Here is a 19,444-nt window from a genome sequence, read left to right as displayed (position 1 = left end):
AAGCCTGTGTTCCTGCAGCTCAGCATAGCTCTTCACTGGGTCTGAACTGCAGTGGTAACAGTGAGATCAAGGCTAACAGAGTCACTGCATGAGCAGTCTGGAACTTCACTATAGAACAAGCTACAACCATGTACATGGATATTTCAATCCAAGGCCTCAATGCTGTGAGCTCTACTAGTCACTCCTCTTACCTCCATGTGAAGTTCACTGTGGGATCATAACTTGTACCAGATCCAGTGATCAGCATAAAAAGAGATACTGGCTTCGTTGTCAAGCAAACTGCTAACTTAATCTTTTCCTCTGTTTTCTTTCTCTCAGTCTCTTATGAACTTCTCTTTGTTTAAAACCAAAACTTAAGTGTTTTCTGACTGCTTCTATTTTTTATAAAGAAGTACACCACAAAAAGCTGTTGTCATGTAAAAATGTTTCTGTCCATACTAGAAAAAAGGAGAAATGTTCTCCAAATTTTTTTTTAGTTCACCAGTCAGGAATTTCACTCTGAAGCTGAGAGTTGAACCCAAGGCATAGCTTTTTCAGTTTTCAATGTATCAAAGAACAGCTTTCCTCCAAAAAAAGATAATCTGAGAACAAAGCATTTTTCACCCAGCTATGGTCACCTGGTTTTATCTCAAGATCAAGAAATCAGAAAAGTTTTGAACTGTTTTCTGTTGACATTTCAAAAAATAATTTAACTTGTCTTTCACAGAGAAATGAACACAAATATATCCTTTCCTCTAGGCAATGCTGGGACGAGGAAATGGAGAGTCCTCAAGAAAGAAGGAGGAAGAGGAAGTTCAGAGCAGGCACAGAATGATCCCTATTGGAAGGAAGATTTATGAGTTTTACAATGCTCCCATAGTTAAATTTTGGTTTTACACGGTAAGAAATCTTTCCTGTTATATTACTAATATTTGTACAATACTGGAATTGGATTCATCTTTTGTGTTTCACTGAAGTCTACATCTTCATGTATTAGAGGGCTTGCCCATAAATAGTTTAATCAAAGTATTTGTTGAAAGTCTACTAGCACTTACAAATCTTTCTAAGACATTTAAAGACTACCATTTCAATCAGGAAGTTAGTGGCTAAAGTTTGAATGACTGTATATGTTTTTCTTTAAATAAAACAGGAAGTGGCAGTTTGCTGCAGTCAGTGCTCCCAAGGAATTCCCTATAGGAGAATTCACAATAGGATTGTGCCCAACAGTAAGCCCGGGGGGAGCAGGGCTGAATCAAGATATTGAATTATATAATAGTTTCTGGGAGAGAAAAGGAGATAGAGTAAAGGAGATAGAGCACATCTTTCCTTGGAACATTTTTCTACTTTTTCCTGTTTTGACTAGTCTGCAGAGTGTTTCTCAGAGAAAATGTGCATATAAGTACCCACAAGATATAAAGACATGAGCAATAGCTTATGTACATTTTTCAGGAAAAAATTATGTCAAAGCAGTATAATCTCCCTGTAAACACACCTTGCAGATGGAGCAGAAAAAAAAAATGTCATGTGCTTTAACTATGGTAAAAGAGTACCAAAAACTTCACAGGGTTTTCTCACGGCTAAATTAATAACTGCTATATTAAAGTTATTATGTGGATAAAAATCTTTTTGATGATTAGTTGTCAAATGTATATAATAATCATTCATTATCAAGCTGAAAGCAGGGATTACAAAATTATTCCACTGGGTTCTCTCCTACATCAGGTGCTGATATTTTCATTCACAACTTGGATGATGCAAACTTGAAGTTTGCAAATTGTACTAGAATGTGGAAGAATGAGATAAAAAAGTAAAAAGATCACAGAAAGTAATACTTTCAGTCTTCTTGTCGAGAATTTTCTATCCCAGTTCAGCTATTGCATCGTGTGACAAGTATGGAGGGGTTTGAAGGACACAAGAAAAGAGCAAGAAAAATGTTTCAAGAGGTCTGTAATGCATGACTTAAGGGAAAAGACTTAAGGAAGTGAGATTGTTTTCTCTGTAAGAAAAAAAAAAAAGATGTCTGCAGAAGGAATATAATAGTTTTCAAATATATGTAAGTAGCTGCAAATCCTTGCTGAATACAACAAGAAATAATGCCTTAAATTGCAGCAAGACAGTAAGACAGTTCTCATAACAAGTTAGGAAACAGTTTCTAACTGCTCCAAGAAGGAGCAGTGTGAGGACATGGTAGATTTACCCTTACTAGTGATTTCTAACCTATCTTATCAAAACATATGTCCATTATGATACACTGGAATTAGTCCTCCCTCAGCCCAATGAAATTGGCCAGATGACTTCAGATGGTCCTTCCCAGTTACATATTCCATTATTGTGCTGAAAGCTCAACAAATCACAAGGAATGGATACTCCTGTACATGACTTCTTATAAGAAAAATTGCGTTGCTGAGATCCAGGCAATACACACATTGGGAACAACTCACATCAGTTAAGTTTGAACTGTGGTGGACACCCTACTTGCTGAACTCTGTGGCCATTGAATGTTAATCAGGCCAACAAGTGTAGAAACTGCTTATCAGCAGCCTTGTCTCAGTATGAATTCCAGTGTGTGTATTAGGCACAACCAGAAAAGTCTTTACACTGCAAACAGAAAGAAGCACCCCGTCTTTACCTGTTAGTTCAATTTCTAAATCGGAGATAGAGATCAATAGTGCATTTTCATTTAGACTTGTTCTTACAGTTTTATGTCGTGAGGCAGATCTCAGTCAAGGTCATTTATTAAAACTGGATCTTGGCTACACTGAAGTTAAGGAGGAAGTTGAGTGGATTCTGGCTGCAGTGCTTGAGCAGTTGGTTACATTGGGAAACTCCTGGAGACTAAAAGCAAAGCAACTTTCAGAGAAGGGTTAAAATTGCACAGCCTCCCATACTTTTACAAGCCCACAGGTACAAATATTAATCATAGATTTCAAAAGAAATCCTTCCAATTTTACATTCCATGGTTCAAAATGCAAGTTAAAGAACTCTACCTATGGCTTTTTTATACCATTTAAAATAATTTGATAATTTTACATTTACCTATCTCTATTACTATATATATATTACTATATAACTGTATCTACCTTCATTTTTAAAATACACAAGAGTGAGTTAAATGGAATGTTTGAGTAGGTATCATTTTGTCTCAGCAGATGCTAAACAACCTTTTCTCAAAAAAAACTCCATAAAATAAAACAAAATCAAACACACACACACAAAAAAAAAACCAACTGCAGCCTTTCTCTCTGGACATGCAATTTCAAACGTCAGCTACTCAGTTATGTTTCATGGCTGTTGCACTGAAAACCATGACACAAATGTTTCATCCCACAGATTGCTTGATGAGAAGAGGAAGGCTTTGCCCTTTTAATTACCCCTACTACAAGCATTAACTGAAATGCTAGCAGGAAGTAAGGCCACATTTCTACCTCTTCTGAGGAGGAAAACTGCAGAGGGAATTGAGCCCTGAGTAAGAGTCATCTTCTAAACATCAGAAGAACTTTACCCTAAGTTTTGCATTTGGAGATCAATTCAATTTATGATCATTGATCATGAGTCAGAAAAGGGGAGGATGATCTCCCTCTTGAAGCACTAACCTATTAATACAATTTCCAGGTTTGTCCCTCACCATAATGAGTATTCAGGTATTTTCTATAGAATGGGACTGCATCCTCAGAAGGGCAGGGAACAACCCTAGAAACTTCTTAGAGGGCATTCCTTTCCTTAGTTTCTTTGGGTATTGCCCTCAAGGGTGACAATGGCAGCTCCTAGTCTTTATCAAACCATATAAAAGCAAAAAAAAAAAAAAAAAAAAAGAGGGTTCAGTTACTTGTATAGTAGCATTTTCAAAACATCTTGAGTACCAATATGGGCAGCTGAGCTGAGGTTTGACCACAGTCTGGGATAAGGATAGCCTCCCAGAAGGCAGGAGCAAGTTACAGGTCTGAGGAGGGAGAAGGAGCATGTCACTCCCTATCTGAAGGCTTTGTTTCTTGTTTGAAGTGGAGAATTTTCATAATCATTCTATTCACAGATCTTGTTTTTCTTTTGCCAAGCAAAAACATTTCTCAATTTTTGAGTAAGTTTGAATTGATATTAAAAAAAAACCACCAAACCCAAAGCCAAGAAATGCCAACATTTCAAAAGAAAACCAAGAAGAAACAAAACTCCCTTGTTATTCTGTCACCTTTGTAACCATAATGTCCCTATTCTTTTGCCACACTCGCTGCTAATGCTCACCAAAGGCTGCTGAATCAGACTAAATTAGATTTCCTGATAATTAGTAATCAATGAGGTCTAAAAGGAGGAGTGTTAGGTAATGGCATCACCTGGCTTTTTGTGCTGTATTAGAAGGTGTTATTTCAGCTAGGGAGGTGTGTGTCCAGTTCTGCCTGCTCAGACAGAGTTTCTGCTCTTCTGGCTCAGATGTCACCCTAGATGCTGACTAAGTCAACACTGATCTCCATTTGTTTTAGGAGTGTTAAGGGAAGACCAGTCTGTAGACCTGAGTGTTGCAATCCAACATCTTTCATAAAAGACAAGTGAGATCATTTCCCCTCCTGTTTTATGGAGACAAGAAGTAATGCTTCAGCTGTCTGGCTTCTCTTTACTGGTAATTATGGCCAATAGAAAGAATTCTCTTGAGTGTCCTCAACCAGCCACTGGAACAAAAGCCAGAATCCTATGACTTTTACAGAGAGCAGAAGTGATATTCTCTAACTAGTACAGTAGGACTATAAATTCCATTCTGTGATGTGCTGAACACTGAAATAATCCTACCCAAAAGTCTCAACGCCCTTGATGGTTGTTTCATTTTACATCTGACCCCAAGTAGACAATAGATGTGAGTAACATACAGTTCAGAGAGAAGAACTGAATTGAAATACAAATGTATGGAATACAGATTTCTTCCACAATGACAAAATGTTCATGCACAGACCTGAGTCATCTTTTGTATGATTTAAATTCAGCTTCAGATATTTTCTTGTAGGGCTGCTGTTTGAAAGACAATATAGACAGGTCGATGGATTCCAGCCACCCCAGACCCCAGTCACACTTGTGCTACATGCTCCAGTGTGACACTTGGGTTTCTCTGAGTTTAATGAAGTTGATGATTCCACGTGCCTGTCTTCTCTTCTTTTGACTGACCAGTTAATTGCATGCAGTGTTTTGAAAAAAAGGAGAGGGAAACTAAAACTTAATTCACACTTTCCACTGAATCAAAGGTGGATATATTAGAGGAGGAAAAACAAAACATTCACACTTTAAAACTTGAACTAATACAAGGTAGATGAATGCATGGCTATGCCTGGGTGTCTAGGGGAGGAAATACGGCACAAGTTAGGTAAGTACTACACTGGAATGGAAAACCTCTAAACCTTAGGCAGAAAGGATTTGGAATGCCAAAGTCAGCCTAAGCTAGGTGAACAGAGGGAAAAAACACAGAGGAAGGATATTAGGGGAGTAAAGGCTGTTAAAGACAGGTGAGAAAGAAATCTTCATGTAAGTAACGTAATTTGGTAGTTGACATAGTGTTATTAGAATTCCCATCAAACTGTGGATGATCCAGGGTAACTGCATTAATACAGTTTTATTGAGGAGGCAGATGTAGATGGAGGAGAGTACATTTGTGCATGTATTTTGGAGACCCTACATGGTATGTGACTTAATGTGAACTTTTTGAGACAACCCAGAACACTGTCGTATTGATATTTTGTCTTTTTAACTCTGGTTACAATAGAATTAGGAATATCAAATCAAGAAACTGACTCAGTTGTATAAATATAGTGACTATTGATATTCTTTTTGTTTCTTTACAGCTGGCATACATAGGCTACTTGATGCTGTTCAATTATATAGTGTTAGTGAAGATGGATCGCTGGCCATCTATACAGGAATGGATTGTCATCTCATATATTTTCACTCTGGGAATAGAGAAGATGAGAGAGGTAAAATCACCCTGACCAAGAGAGAATAAAAAAGGAAAAAGCATGGGGTTTAGTTTGTTGGTTGTTGGGTTTTTTCATTTTAGTATCTGGTTTTATTATTTTTCTCAGGATATTTTTATGAATGAGCTTATCATACAATTGTCTTTTTTTTTCTTAGAAAGGAAGATGGATTGTTAAAAAAACAGCAGTAAAAATAATTTATCTTCATCCATTTTAAAATCAACAAATTCTTTCTTTTCTCTTTCTCTCCTTCCTTTCTTGCTTCCTTCCTTCCTTGCTTCCTTCCTTTTTCTCCCACAGAATTTCCATGTTCATATTTCAGTGTGATGCATATTTAATAGCAGCCACAAGTACAGGGTGGTCTTGGAAAAATCTTAAAGGTCTGCTAAACTCCTTGAAATGTGGCTCAGAAAGTGATGTATGTTTCAGGGAGAGGAAAGGTGGATATGGTTAAACAGAATGGATGCAGAGACACAGTGATAGCATGACAACTGAGAAGTCTATGTTCAAATACCCACCCCACCACAAATAGATTTCATTCAAAATTTCAGCTATTCTGTCCATCCAAGTAACTTATGCAAAAGCTTTGAATAAAATGGGCCATAGTTGAGAGAAAAGTTAGGCCTGGGAGGAAAGTTAGGTCCACAGTGAATACTGCAGCACACTGCTAATAGTATTTTTCTCTTTTAATATTGGAAATTTTTTGCTATTTGCTTCAAGCAATAACACACATCTCCCTAAAGATGCAAATGCGGACAAATAGAGTAGAGACAGAACATTTAAGGTGGAACTTAGCCTACAGACAGAGTGAAGTGGCTCTGCTGTCCCTGCCCCTCATGGTCTCTCCCTCTTGCAACTGATGCTGTGCCCTTTCACTTGGCCAAATATGCATTTATGCCACAGTGACACCAGAGGCCCAGTTCAGCCCTAATGGAAGTGGGTGCAAATCCCATGAAGTAAATGCTTTTGAGCACTAGACTAGAAATGGACTTCCAACAGCCACTTAGGCTTCAAAGATCAATTTCAGACACTGAACTGAAAGCTCTACTTTATAAAAAAAAGAATAGAGAAAAAGAAACTGCTTGAGAGGCCTCTGAATATACTTCACTAACCCAAAGAAAAAGGAAAACAGAAGCAATAGCCACACGAGGACTCTGCAACACTACGGAGAAAATCCTCCACTGGCTCAGTAGGTGGGAGGATGAAGATAGGAATTGTGTGTGAAAGTTTTCATCTAATCATTCACCCCAAATTGTCCTTTCTACAGAAGTTTTTCCCAAACTTTTGTCACAATGGATTTCGAAGCAGATATTGGAGATTGTTCACAGATGAGCCTAAAATTCATTCTGAAAATTAATTATAAGAAAATTGTAAGGATGGCATTTATAGTTTTTAAGGAACTGTGTGAGCTTGCTCAAATGTTCTTGGGCTAAATAAGAAAATTAAAACCATCAGCTTGTTAACTCACTAAAAGCTAGGACTTATTCATAGAGATCACTTGAGGAATAGTTTTACAAGGAATTCAGGAAAACAATCAAGTTTCACTACAGATCTTGCAGATAAAATGGCGATAAGTTCATAAGGTAAGATTAAATATTTTTGTGAACTATATTGCTGGCTGTGGAACTTAATTTCCAAAAACAGGCCCAAGTAATAGCTAGTATCTCTATAGCTTGAATTTCTAATGCAGATCTTTATGGTTATTATTGGCCATTTGATATGGTCATTTTAGAATAATTTTCTTTGAATCTACAGCTTCTTTAAATGTGAATTTTCTGATGAACTATCCTTCTGTATTTCTGTCTCTGTTCCAAGACTCTAAGTACAGTTAATAAATTTGAGAAAGAAAAATATATGAATATAGTTCTTCCAATATCATGAGAGTTTAAGGCCAAATGAGCACTTCCTTCTTTAAAGTTTCTTGCACATAGACACATGCTAGCAGTGGTTGAAATGGAAAATTATTGATAAATAAATCAGAGAATACATTAAATATTGGCCTGTGTGGCCTATCTACCTGTTTACTACATATTTCCGAAACTTAAATTCAAACATCTCATCTCCTTTCTTCTCCATTTCCTCTGTTCTTCAGATATTGATGTCTGAGCCTGGGAAGCTGTTACAGAAAGTAAAAGTTTGGCTCCAGGAGTACTGGAATGTTACTGACCTTATAGCTATCCTCCTGTTCTCTGTTGGGATGGTGCTCCGTCTGCAAGATCTGCCCCTCCGGAGCGATGGACGAGTGATATACTGTGTTAACATCATTTACTGGTATATACGGTTATTAGACATCTTCGGAGTAAACAAGTATTTGGGACCATATGTTATGATGATTGGGAAAATGGTAAGAGAAGTTGGTGTACTTCTTCTCTGTTTTACCAGCATGTTCTTGATTCAGTATCTGTGACCAATGACATTGCTACAGTTTTATCTGTATTTTTTTTAAATATTAATGTTTTCATGTAAGATAAAATTCAGTGCCTCACTGAATCAAAACCTCAGCACAGAACCCCAGAACGGAGTATTAGAGTCTTTCTGTCCTGATAAATGATGTATTGTTTGTCTTTCTCAGAAATCTCTCTTCAACAATAGAGCCATCCATCCTACACCTCTGTGCCTCATTTGCAGAAAGTGCAGAGAGACATTGGTAGTTATAAGGGAAAGTGGTTTACATTAAAAAAACAGTGTTCAGGTGTTTTGTACCTTGAGACTCTCAAAGACAATGTGTTGTAATTGTGGTAGTGTCTTCAAAACCATAATGGTTATGATTAAGACTAAACTTTCTATAGTTTGCTCCACATCCATATACTCCTCCATCTTTCAAGTTCAGGTGTGTCCTTGTGAGATGGTAAATCCATTTGCATAAGTGCAGCCTCTGCCCCTGGCCGCATCACATGTTTACACCATGGCAGGAGTATGAATAGCTTATGTAATAGTGATTGCATACAGGAGGAACCAAGAGATGTTTCACAGAACCACAGAATTACAGAAGCTTCTGAGTTGGACGGGACCCACGAGGATGATCGAGTCCAACTCTTAAGTGAATGGCTCATACAGAGATCAAACCCACAACCCTGATGTTATTCTCACCATGTTTTAACCAACTGATCTTTCCTGCCATATGCATAACTTTTGACCTTTCGGCTTTTTATGTTTCAATAGAAGTGTTGCATTAAAGCAGCATTTTGCTCATTTGAATTAAACAAAACAGCTGAATTTACAGACTCACAAGCATGTATCCCTGATATTTGAATACCTGCACATGTAGTTAATATGTTTTATATTAGCTATATATATATTAGTAATCTATATTTTATATATGTTTAAATTTTATATACAGTTATCCAATTTTTGTTTGTGTAAGTCATTTCTGTTTCATGCATTTTGGAGTTCAAGATTAATTTTTTTAAATAGAATAAAAGCCCCTTGAAGCTGGCATTCAGTTAAAAAAGTAAACAGAATGTTAGGTCTTCTAAATGGAAATGCTTCTTCTGTCTGAGTATTATGTGGATAATAACCAGAAAGTCCAGACAGGCTGTCTGTTTTGTCTTACCATGGTCCTTAGAAAAAAGATTTATCCATCCTCACCATCATAGGAAAAAGGTGTATATATGAGTGTGTGGACTACGGTACTTCCTTGGTATTACATTAGTCACAACAAGCTCAGTGAGCAGATCTAAAATTGAAATGCAAAGTGTATGTCCAGTTACACTCCCTACTCAACAGGTGACCAGAGAATCATTGTCTTATCCCCTCAATTTACCAGCTTTTGACTGCAAACCCGCTGTAGTGGGTTCGACAAAGAAAGAAAAACTTACTGAGAAAAAAAGAGAGAGAGAGATAGGGGCACGATGAAAAATACAAAAGAAAGTGATTGTTGAAGTATTCTATCCTGTAAACAGGATTTTGAAGTGTCCTTCCTTCAAGGAAACAATAGCATGTTGACCTGAGGTTTTCCAGAGCTCCAGAATACAAAGGTCAAAACACTCAACAATTTTTATTGGAAGTTATTGTAAAGGGAGGACCCAAGAAAGGAACAAAAATCAAAAGGAAATCACTGTCTTACCATGTTGCTTCCCTGCCCCGTTTGGTCTATGTCTCTCCATCAGTGGTTCTAATGGTCACTGGGGCTTACAAAATACACCATGTTTAAAACTTCTAAAAAAGACTACCCTTACATTCTGTTTCAGTCTTCACAGCTACATGCACTAAAAGTTTAAGAGCTGGGGTGCTAACAAAGGCAATATGAGTTTAATAATAAAGAGTGGCCATGAACAACAAACTTCTAGTAGTCGGTGTTATAATGGCTTGTAGAAGCCCAACTCCACCAGAGTGGTTTATTTTTCTCCTGGGGTCAACACAGAAAGGAAGTGATTGAAATAAATAGAATTTTCATTCCTGTGTCGTTCTTACATACGACAACAAATCAGATTTCACTCCACTTTCTGTGGAAAACAAATGCAGGAAAATCACTAGCCTCTGTAGGCTCAGCACACACTTAAAGGGTGTGAATTTAGCTGTCGACATATTCTGAAGATGTGGAAAACTGTTAAAGAAAGGAAATTGTTCTATTTTTTGCCTTCCTGTTATTTGATTTTCATACTTTGTCCAACTTTCCATGCACTCAGCAACTTTGACACATCCTCTTTGCCCACACATATAATGCTCAGCTGGCTTGCGTTACACAAATTAGCCTCTCACATCTATTTTCTGACCCGCTTATTCTCTTGTACAATGTCCAGCTCATGCAGAGACTTCCCTGGGAGCTGCACTTGCTGAATCCAGGCTGCAATGGGCTCCCTTGTGTAGTTTCATTTAAATCACATGTCTGTTTACTTCCTTGGGTTCTGTCTTCTGAATGGTCTTTCAAGTTCCACTCACTACTGTGAAGAACATCAAGCTGGCTTATACATTTCTGCAGAGTAAGCCCGTCACAGTGCTGAGGTCCTCAACAGACCATATTTAACACTTGAGCTTTTTTCTAGAGCTTCTATTGTATGTTTTAGAGGAAAGGGATGGCTCTTTCTATCTTTGCAGTGTTAAGGAACTTTCTCTTCATCGGCCTCTACATTGCAGCTGACAAAATAACTGTAATAAGTTTTACCTCTGGGCACTGTGAACAATATGTAAGTCATTTATAGTAATAGGTTAAAGCAAAGTTGAAGTTACGAGGAGGAAACTGAATGGCCAAGTTTATTATTAGCTACTAATTTCAGTAACAATATGTTTGTTATAATGTGCTTTTCTGATCTCTGCACAAGAGATAGATTTGCTCCCCTTTTATTCAGGAATGAAGTGACATCACTGTGGAATGTCTAGAGAATCGGAGATACCCGTTCCTTTAATGTGTGGAAATGTCTACATTTTCTTAGCTTTTCTGCAAATACAAAAGAGCAAAGAGAGCCAGCTTATTCATAAAACTGTACCAACAGTTCCTTGTTTTATCAGTTTTTTAAGTAGATGACTAACAAGTTCCTCAGAACAATGGAAATGACCATTGCTTTATTAAAATAGCAATTGTACTTTGATCCCACAGGCCAAAGGGAAACTTTCCCATCTATTTAATTGTATTTCAGACAATTTACTGAGGGTTTAGAAGATATCCAGTTGAAGGAGGGAATATGCATCTTTAATGAAGAATAGCACTGAAAATTTTATTTGTTGCAACGTGAGGTCAAACCTGTGTGAATCCTGATCAAAACCAGCATTTAGGATATTGTTTTAAATTGCCACAGAATGCTCATTATGTTTATTTGTTTGCATGACATTTTAAAATAGGCATTATATTACATCTGTCATGTTGTATATTTCTATCTGAAACAAAGTCTGATCAGACAAGAAAGGAGGAATCAGCTCTCACCTCCAGATTCCTTCCCTAAAAGCAGTAAGAACTAAATATGATTATGCAACTTTCCCATTTCAGACTACTTTCTGAAATACAGTGATCTAGAATTCCTCTTTTGAGGAGTATTTTCTTGACAGATTAATGCCCTAAATGAATGTTGGTGATTGACTTCACCAGTTTTTAATTCTTTCTTTATTCTTTAATTTAATTCCTCTCTCACATCCCCAAGGTTTCTTTCTTTCTTTCTTTCTTTCTTTCTTTCTTTCTTTCTTTCTTTCCTTCCTTCCTTCCTTTCTTTCCTTCCTTCCTTCCTTCCTTCCTTCCTTCCTTCCTTCCTTCCTTCCTTCCTTCCTTCCTTCCTTCCTTCCTTCCTTCCTTCCTTCCTTTCTTTCTTTCTTTCTTTCTTTCTTTCTTTCCTGCATTGTTAAGGACCTCAAGACTTTTCTTTCCCTTGCCTTTTTTCACTTGTCCTCAGTTCCTTCTTTCCAGCTTCCTGAGTCTCTCCTACCAGACGCCTGCCCTGCAGGTGCCTTTGTCCTACAGCCTCTCAGTAAACATGAGAATACCTTTTTCTCTTGGCTACCCTGTAACACTCTCTTTCCACTATTAGATACTTTCACAGCATTGCTTTGACTTCAGATCTCTCTCTCTGTTTAACATCAAAGAGCCCCTGCAGCAGTGCCAAATCCATCTGCTGCAGCTAGATCCCTCTTTCACCAGCTCTTGTCATGAGCAACCCTGCTCTGGGGCTGCAGCAGGTCCCACATGGAGCAATAAGGCCACCAGCTGAGTTGCACACCTCTCTTGTTAGGCTTAATTCAGTTGAGCCAGAAAATGCAGAGACTGAAGGGATTAAAACTCATAAGGTTTAGAGGAGTTTTGTCTGGAGACAAAAGTTATGTCCAAAGCTGTGAAAAATAGTTCTATCATAACAAGTCTAAAGAGCAAAGCTTTATAAGTAAGCCTGTAAGTGAAAGTATTAAAACGATCTTACTGGGGACTTTACAGGACTCCTGATTTTTTTCACATTTACTTTAGGTTGTATAGCGTGTCTGCTGTACTTGCTGGATGCAGGTTCTGCTCTTTTGAGGGTCCTTCTAGCACAGTGCCTCTTCTAATCCTCAGACTCTATTCAGCAACTAGTGGGATTGCTGTCCCACTTTTTTCAGGAGCAATTTGAATGGATGGGTACTGTTTGCAAGCATTAGTTGATCTTGTTCATATGCTAACGAGGCCCTAGAGAAGAACAGAGTTCACTGCCTGTTATATACCTTTTTTTTTTTTTTTTTTTTTTTTTAATATGGCATTTGTCAGACTCCCCCACCGAGCTGATTTCTAGCCCAGCCAGTATCACAGATTTCCTTTGTCACTGGTTACCACCATGGTGTCCCTTACATTGCAGTAACAGGCTGTTCTGCCACCCATTACTCCTTATGTTAGTTGCAGGTCCCTTTGCTCCAAGACAATGACTATCAGTGAATAAAATTATCCGTGTCACTCCTTTTGCCTCTCGGTGCCTATGAACAATACATCATCTCACCACCCTTGCCCAGACCAGGCTGCTGATTCCACTGAACCTATATTCTTGTTGAGGCAACTGACGTGACCAGATGGTACCTTGCATTTTCAAGCTGATTCGTAACATTTGAATTGTTCTTGAAAGCAACACTAGGTAAAACCAAGGACACAATAATACCACTTCATTTCTTTGAAAAAGAAACTTTTTATGTGTAAAAGTGAGAATGGCTTTTCAAAATTTGTTTTTGAAAATTTTGTTTTGAGATTCACAGACTTTTTTTTTTTTGCAAAGCATAATAATGGGAATATGGACAAATAAATTTCTCTAATTCTTGTCCCTTCTCTCTCTTTCTCTCTCTTTTCTTGTTATTGAATTCAGATGATAGACATGATGTACTTTGTCATCATCATGTTGGTGGTTCTGATGAGCTTTGGTGTGGCAAGACAGGCTATTCTCTTCCCCAATGAGGAGCCTTCGTGGAAGCTGGCGAAAAATATTTTTTACATGCCTTATTGGATGATCTATGGGGAAGTGTTTGCAGACCAGATAGACCGTAAGCAAGTTTATGATTCTCATACTCCAAAGTCAGGTATCCAACTTTGGTCAGATGATGTCCTATTAGATCATGTGTGTTTGCTCAATAAATGGCTCCAGACAGAGGAACTCCTTCAACACAGAGAATGGTCACAAAAGTATTTTTTCAACTAATATTGGGGTGTCAGTTTCAGAACATGCTTCTGGCATCACTTTGCAATCATTTAACTGGAAATCTGTAATGCTAAATTATCTTGCATATAAAGGATGTTTGAAATGGGTCCTTTAACCAGCTTGGTGACAGAGACCCCCTTCCAAGTATCCACAATGGGTTTGGTGGCATACCTGGAACAGAAAAAGTCACTCCTTTTTTCTCATCCATTAGTTTGATTTCAGATCTAACTTCATGCTGAGCATCACGTCTAATAATAGACATTTCAGTTCCTGTACTTCATGAGGATTGAATCTGATAAGTTTTCCTTTCTCTGTTCCCTACTCACTGCTACCACCTTTACACTAAACCATGTGATGCAACTCTTTGAGGACAGTAGATCTACTATTAGAATATTGTTATATTTATTTATTAGAAGGCAAGACTGTGCTCACACCAGTGCAAACAGAACAGGTGCCAATATTTAATATACTGTCTCTTCAGGATTCACCTGATCAGGAAAATGACAATTTTCTATTTAGATAAACCTTCTGGTGCCACTCTGTTCATTAGACCAAAGGAGAAGGCTGGTCATGAGAAATGATGTAGTGAATAAACAAACTGAGAATCACAAACAATGTATCTTTTGCAAAAACTGTCATGAAACTGATGTTTATCATTTCTACTTAACTATGTGCAAGTCTTGGAAGCATTTGAAAGTCATTATCTTTTCCAGTGGCAGATGATAATCATTAAAGCTCAGTTTAGGATATTACCTTTTATCATATGTACCACCTTACGAAAAGGCAGTGCTTTCAAAATTTATTTGCTGCTGGTTCAGTATTGATAAAGTTTGAATGGAAAAAAGACATTGATTTTTCCTGAGTTTTTTAAAGGTAATTTATATCACAAATTTATATCACAAATAATCCACTCACCTTAATATAGTCTCAGATGGTCAGATGTATACATATCACATAGCAGATATTTACAGCCATTCCATGTTCATTTCTTCTTCCTGGCTACCACAGAATCATTATTGTGAATACAAATGATGCCTCCCTTTTATGTTTACTTCCCCACTTTGTTTTCAGAGGCAGCATGGCCAGTAAGGAAGTAAACAAATACCTAAAATCACTGTGTTCCTTTACCCAGTTCCCTCATTTTTATCCTTTTCCCTTTTATTTTGAAAAATTCATTTCATTACAAAGGCATAACTGCTGGGAATATAAAACTTCATCTTGCTCTGAAAGCATAATAGAGGGATAAAGGTTTGTACCTTTAAACTATGACTTCCTTCCGCAAGCAGAATTCCATCTGTCCCTCTACAAGTGGCCATTTATTGATACTGTACCAAGTAATTACCATAGTGCAACATGGTGGTTGGCTGAATAAAGTGTTCTTGGTTTTGTTTATTTTTAATGAAGGGCTGATTACAGTTTAGAACCTGGAACCTTAAGAAACTAAAGGGCCTTGAATGAAGTATTGTATTTAAGTAAGAAAAGGGAGCGGCAAGCTTCACACCCTTGCATGAGAATTTGCGGATAGTCTTGTGTGTTATTGAGATGGCCAGCACTTAAACTATGCAAAAAGATGCAGAGTAATCACTTCTGAAGCTTAGGGAAAGCAAAATTCCTGGCTTCAACTCCAGCTCTAAATGTAGATAAGTCATTTTCCAGTGTGTCAAAGAAACTTGGAGTTGCAGCAGAAGTGATTATGTCAAAATGAAAAGCAGCATCTGATTCCTCCTTCCTGAGGGGCAGATGACAGAGAGAATTAGAACCTGCCACTCTTTCAGCACAAAATAATATAACATGTCATGTCTATCTCAGGCTCAGTTGTCTCAGAAATGTTAACTCTTGAGTGGACTGGGAGCACGAGCAATGGTTGGCCATGTTGTTGTAAAATTCAAAATGGCCCGATTAACACCCCAAAGGTTATACTGGTATATTCACATTTTTTCACTATTTGAAAATTTCCTGTTATATGTATTTTCCAAGTTGTTCTAAGCTAAATCAGCCACTGTACTCATGTTAGAGTGTTACAGTGTTTGTACTTTGTCAAATAAGACAAATTTTCTAAAATTGTTATGCTACATCTAAATTGCAATTTAACTTTATAGCTTGGAGCACATTTTTTTTAATCAGTATTATTTTAACAAAATAAAAAAGTTACATTGTGAGTTTCTTTATATTTTAGTGTTTAATATTGCTACCTGATTTGCAAGTTTAGGATTCAACAAAATTGCTCATATTGATTTGAGACATGCTCCTGGAAATTATATGAAATTGTCTAAAATTATCTGAGAAATGTAAAAAAAAAAAAAAAAAAAAAAAAAAAAAAAAAAAAAAAAAAAAAAAAAAAAAAAAAAAAAAAAAAAAAAAAAAAAAAAAAAAAAAAAAAAAAGTGTGCTACTCTAAAATTTCTAGTTAACTTTTTAAATTTTTTTTATTTAAATTTTTATTTTATTTGTGAAGCATGCCATGAAGGCTGACCAGATATATTGTCTGGATCCAACTCAATAGCTGGCAGCCTGTTCATCCAGTGGATCTACTCTGATTTTTTTTTTACCCATAATCTATGTATTCATAGAATTGTAGAATCAACCAGGTTGGAAAAGACCTCCGAGATCATAAAGTCCAACCCTTAATCCAACACCGCTGTGGTTACTAGACCATGGCATTAAGTGCCACATCCAGTCTCAGCTTAAAAACCTCTAGGGATGGTGAATCCATCACATCCCTGAGCAGCTCATTCCAGTGTCTGATTACTCTATAAAAATTTTCTTCCTGATATCCAACCTAAACTTCCCCTGGCAGAGCTTAAGATCGTGCCTGCTTGTCCTAAGACATTTCATTTCATTTTGTAATGAAATGTTACCTGAAGTGTGTGTTAGTGTCCTGTTGGCTTGTGATCTTCAATTCAAAAGTGAGGACAGATTATGTCTTCACTTCTGGGAATATGAATATGAATAAACACCACTATTCAGTGGTGTTTATTATCAGTGATGTACAAAAATACTACATGCCAACAAATTCCTGACTATGAACCAGGTGTAAAAGGGGAGGGGGGGGAGTGGAGGGGAGGGAAAGGAAAATACATCTTTTACCACTGTGTTCAAATTTCCAGGTAAATTCAACAAAAACAGCAAAATGAGTCTCAAAATAGTTCCTCTTGGACTGACAGTTCATCACAGACAGGACCACCACTTTCCAAAAATCTTGTCATATTAAGTAGATGCTTCATAAAAAAAAGATACAGAACTAGAATGGCCAGCTTAAGCATTGCTTGAATGAAGTTCGTGAAAAGTAAGAACTTCTGAGTATGCTTAAAACAGTGCTGGGGAGCAACCACAGACAGTAACACATGGAAGAGTGACTGCTGCTAATGATGGAGACATCCTGAATTCCTGGTGCCCTTTCAGCCCCAGCTACCCAGGAGGTCCACAATCCAGTACAATAAGGACTTGGGGAATGGGGAACTAGAAAATACAGACTTTACTGTCACAGTACAATCATAATGGTCTTCTTCCAGATTTTGAGCAGGAAATGAGTAGAGTGAGGTCTATAAACAAAGGAGGCACAATTGAGATTTATTAGATCATATTGTTCCTCCAACTATGTCAACCTATTCTACTCATTCTTTTTAGCTGATCTGGCACTGACAGAAGGCTACACATACCATGTTGTCTACTCAGCAACTTTTAGCAATTACACAAAACAACTTTTGGAAGTATATAAAGACCAGGTAAAGACCATGGTAAAGACCAGCTTTACCATGAAGTAAAGCTACTTCATGGAAAAGTGCAACCCATCAAAACTCCAATAATAACTGAAGCCACCTTGGGCTATTGAGGGTTGACTTGAGCCTAGAAAATCCCAGTTAGCAACTCCTGGGATTCAGATAAAGGCTTAGACTGGAGAACTGAAAGGTGGCAGTAAGCTAATAAAATTTATGAATTATTTAAAGGTTGAGAAAAGAAACATTAATATATTTCAGGAAAGGTATAATGATAAGAGCTTGATAAATTGAAAAGAAAAAAACACGTAGGCTGGTATCAATTACATAGCTGAATAAAGATATATTATTATCCACTGATAGCTGGGGAAGGGAGGAGGATCTGGGTCAGGGAACTAGTGATTGGGCATACCACTCTGTTGTTTTTATGCTGCCTTTCCTTGTGCTACCCAATGGAATCCATGGGGCAGCAGCCAACCACTTAGCTGCTTTAGTGAATGCCTGTCTAGAAGGAAATCCACAACACTGTACAATCTCTGCCTCAATTCACCTCACATTGGCACTATTGCTGGCAGTTCTAGCCAGAAAAATTCATAACACAGTTCTCACATGTGAAGAACATTGTTTTCACATTCCAAAGCTATCTGCCCCTCTGGGATACTATGGATACAGAAGTATATAAGAAATACTGAAGAGGAAAGGTGAGTTTGCTTGGTAAAAAAATGTAGATAGATGACATAAATGGTGGTCATCTCTAGAAAATTAGCATCAGACCTCACATTTTCCTATATTCAGAAAACAAAGCAACTGAGCCCACTATTAGCCTACATGCGTTTGGGTTTTTGCATCAGACCTCATGTTTTCCTATATGCAGAGTCAAAGCCACTGAACCTGCAGTTAGCCAACATGGGTTTGAATTTTTTGTTCTGGGCAATTTATCAGATTCGCCTGGTGTCTCACATGTCAGATTTCCATCTCTATTATTTGCTAGCTGACAGCACTTTCAGTGCCTGCTTGAATATGAATTACATTTATTTTTTGTGTGTACTCCCTTTCTGGAAAAACCTACGTAGTTTAAGAGAAAAAGGTAGGGCCTCCTTCTCTTTTGGTTCTATTGGAAAAATATCAAGTAACCAGAATGCAGTTGTTTCAGAAGATGAGACAATTATACACAATGTTTTAACTATCCAATGAATTTCAGAGGAAAGTATAATAACTACAAAGGCTTTTAAAAAATTCTTTTAATTTCTTAGTCTGATAGATGGATTTATTTTTTATAGTTCTCAAGGTTTTTGTAGAATAAATTAAAATCATATACTAAACTCTTTATGATCTTACAGGTTATATGATTTGCATTACTTGATAGGAGTTTCCTGTGAAGCCTGTCATTTGCATGGATCATTCTGGAGTTAGAACAAACAAAGCAGCTTTGCACAAAACAGAATAAATCATACCTGTGGCAATATTTTTAATGTTTTTAGACAAAGGTAGTGGATAAAATTTTTGCACATCCTACAAATCACTTTGAAACTTTTTCTGGCCAGGATTGCAGCAGTATTTCATTCCTAGAACTTCTGAGGTTATAATTTGGGTTCCATTTGGTTGACTATTTTTAATGGGGGGAATAGAGGAGTAGGAGGAAGAAAAAAGTGCCAAAGTGAACAAGAAAAATACAAGGATTTACTATAAATTATGATTAAAATACAAGCAGATTGAAGAGAGCCTTCTGATTC

At 37.2% G+C, this 19,444-nt stretch overlaps 1 protein-coding gene across 6 annotated transcripts in view; it reads left to right on the top strand.

Moving 5' to 3' along the window:
- TRPM3 (transient receptor potential cation channel subfamily M member 3) overlaps positions 1-19,444 on the top strand; it is a 411,660-nt gene that overhangs the window by 369,075 nt on the left and 23,141 nt on the right. For all 6 annotated transcript variants that reach the window (XM_027881877.1, XM_027881862.1, XM_027881869.1 and 3 more), the window contains 4 exons: positions 739-879; positions 5,796-5,924; positions 8,017-8,268; positions 13,667-13,841. In XM_027881877.1, coding sequence (XP_027737678.1) covers positions 739-879; positions 5,796-5,924; positions 8,017-8,268; positions 13,667-13,841 — 697 coding nt within the window. The remainder of the gene's footprint in view (positions 1-738; positions 880-5,795; positions 5,925-8,016; positions 8,269-13,666; positions 13,842-19,444) is intronic.

The sequence above is a fragment of the Empidonax traillii genome, unplaced genomic scaffold, assembly GCF_003031625.1.
Source record: "Empidonax traillii isolate 1590-97213 ecotype Southwest subspecies unplaced genomic scaffold, ASM303162v1 scaffold7:size3022706, whole genome shotgun sequence".
In the NCBI taxonomy this organism is placed as follows: domain Eukaryota; kingdom Metazoa; phylum Chordata; class Aves; order Passeriformes; family Tyrannidae; genus Empidonax; species Empidonax traillii.
The sequence above is the reverse complement of the archived record's forward strand: the minus strand, read 5'-3'. Positions and strand labels throughout refer to the sequence as shown.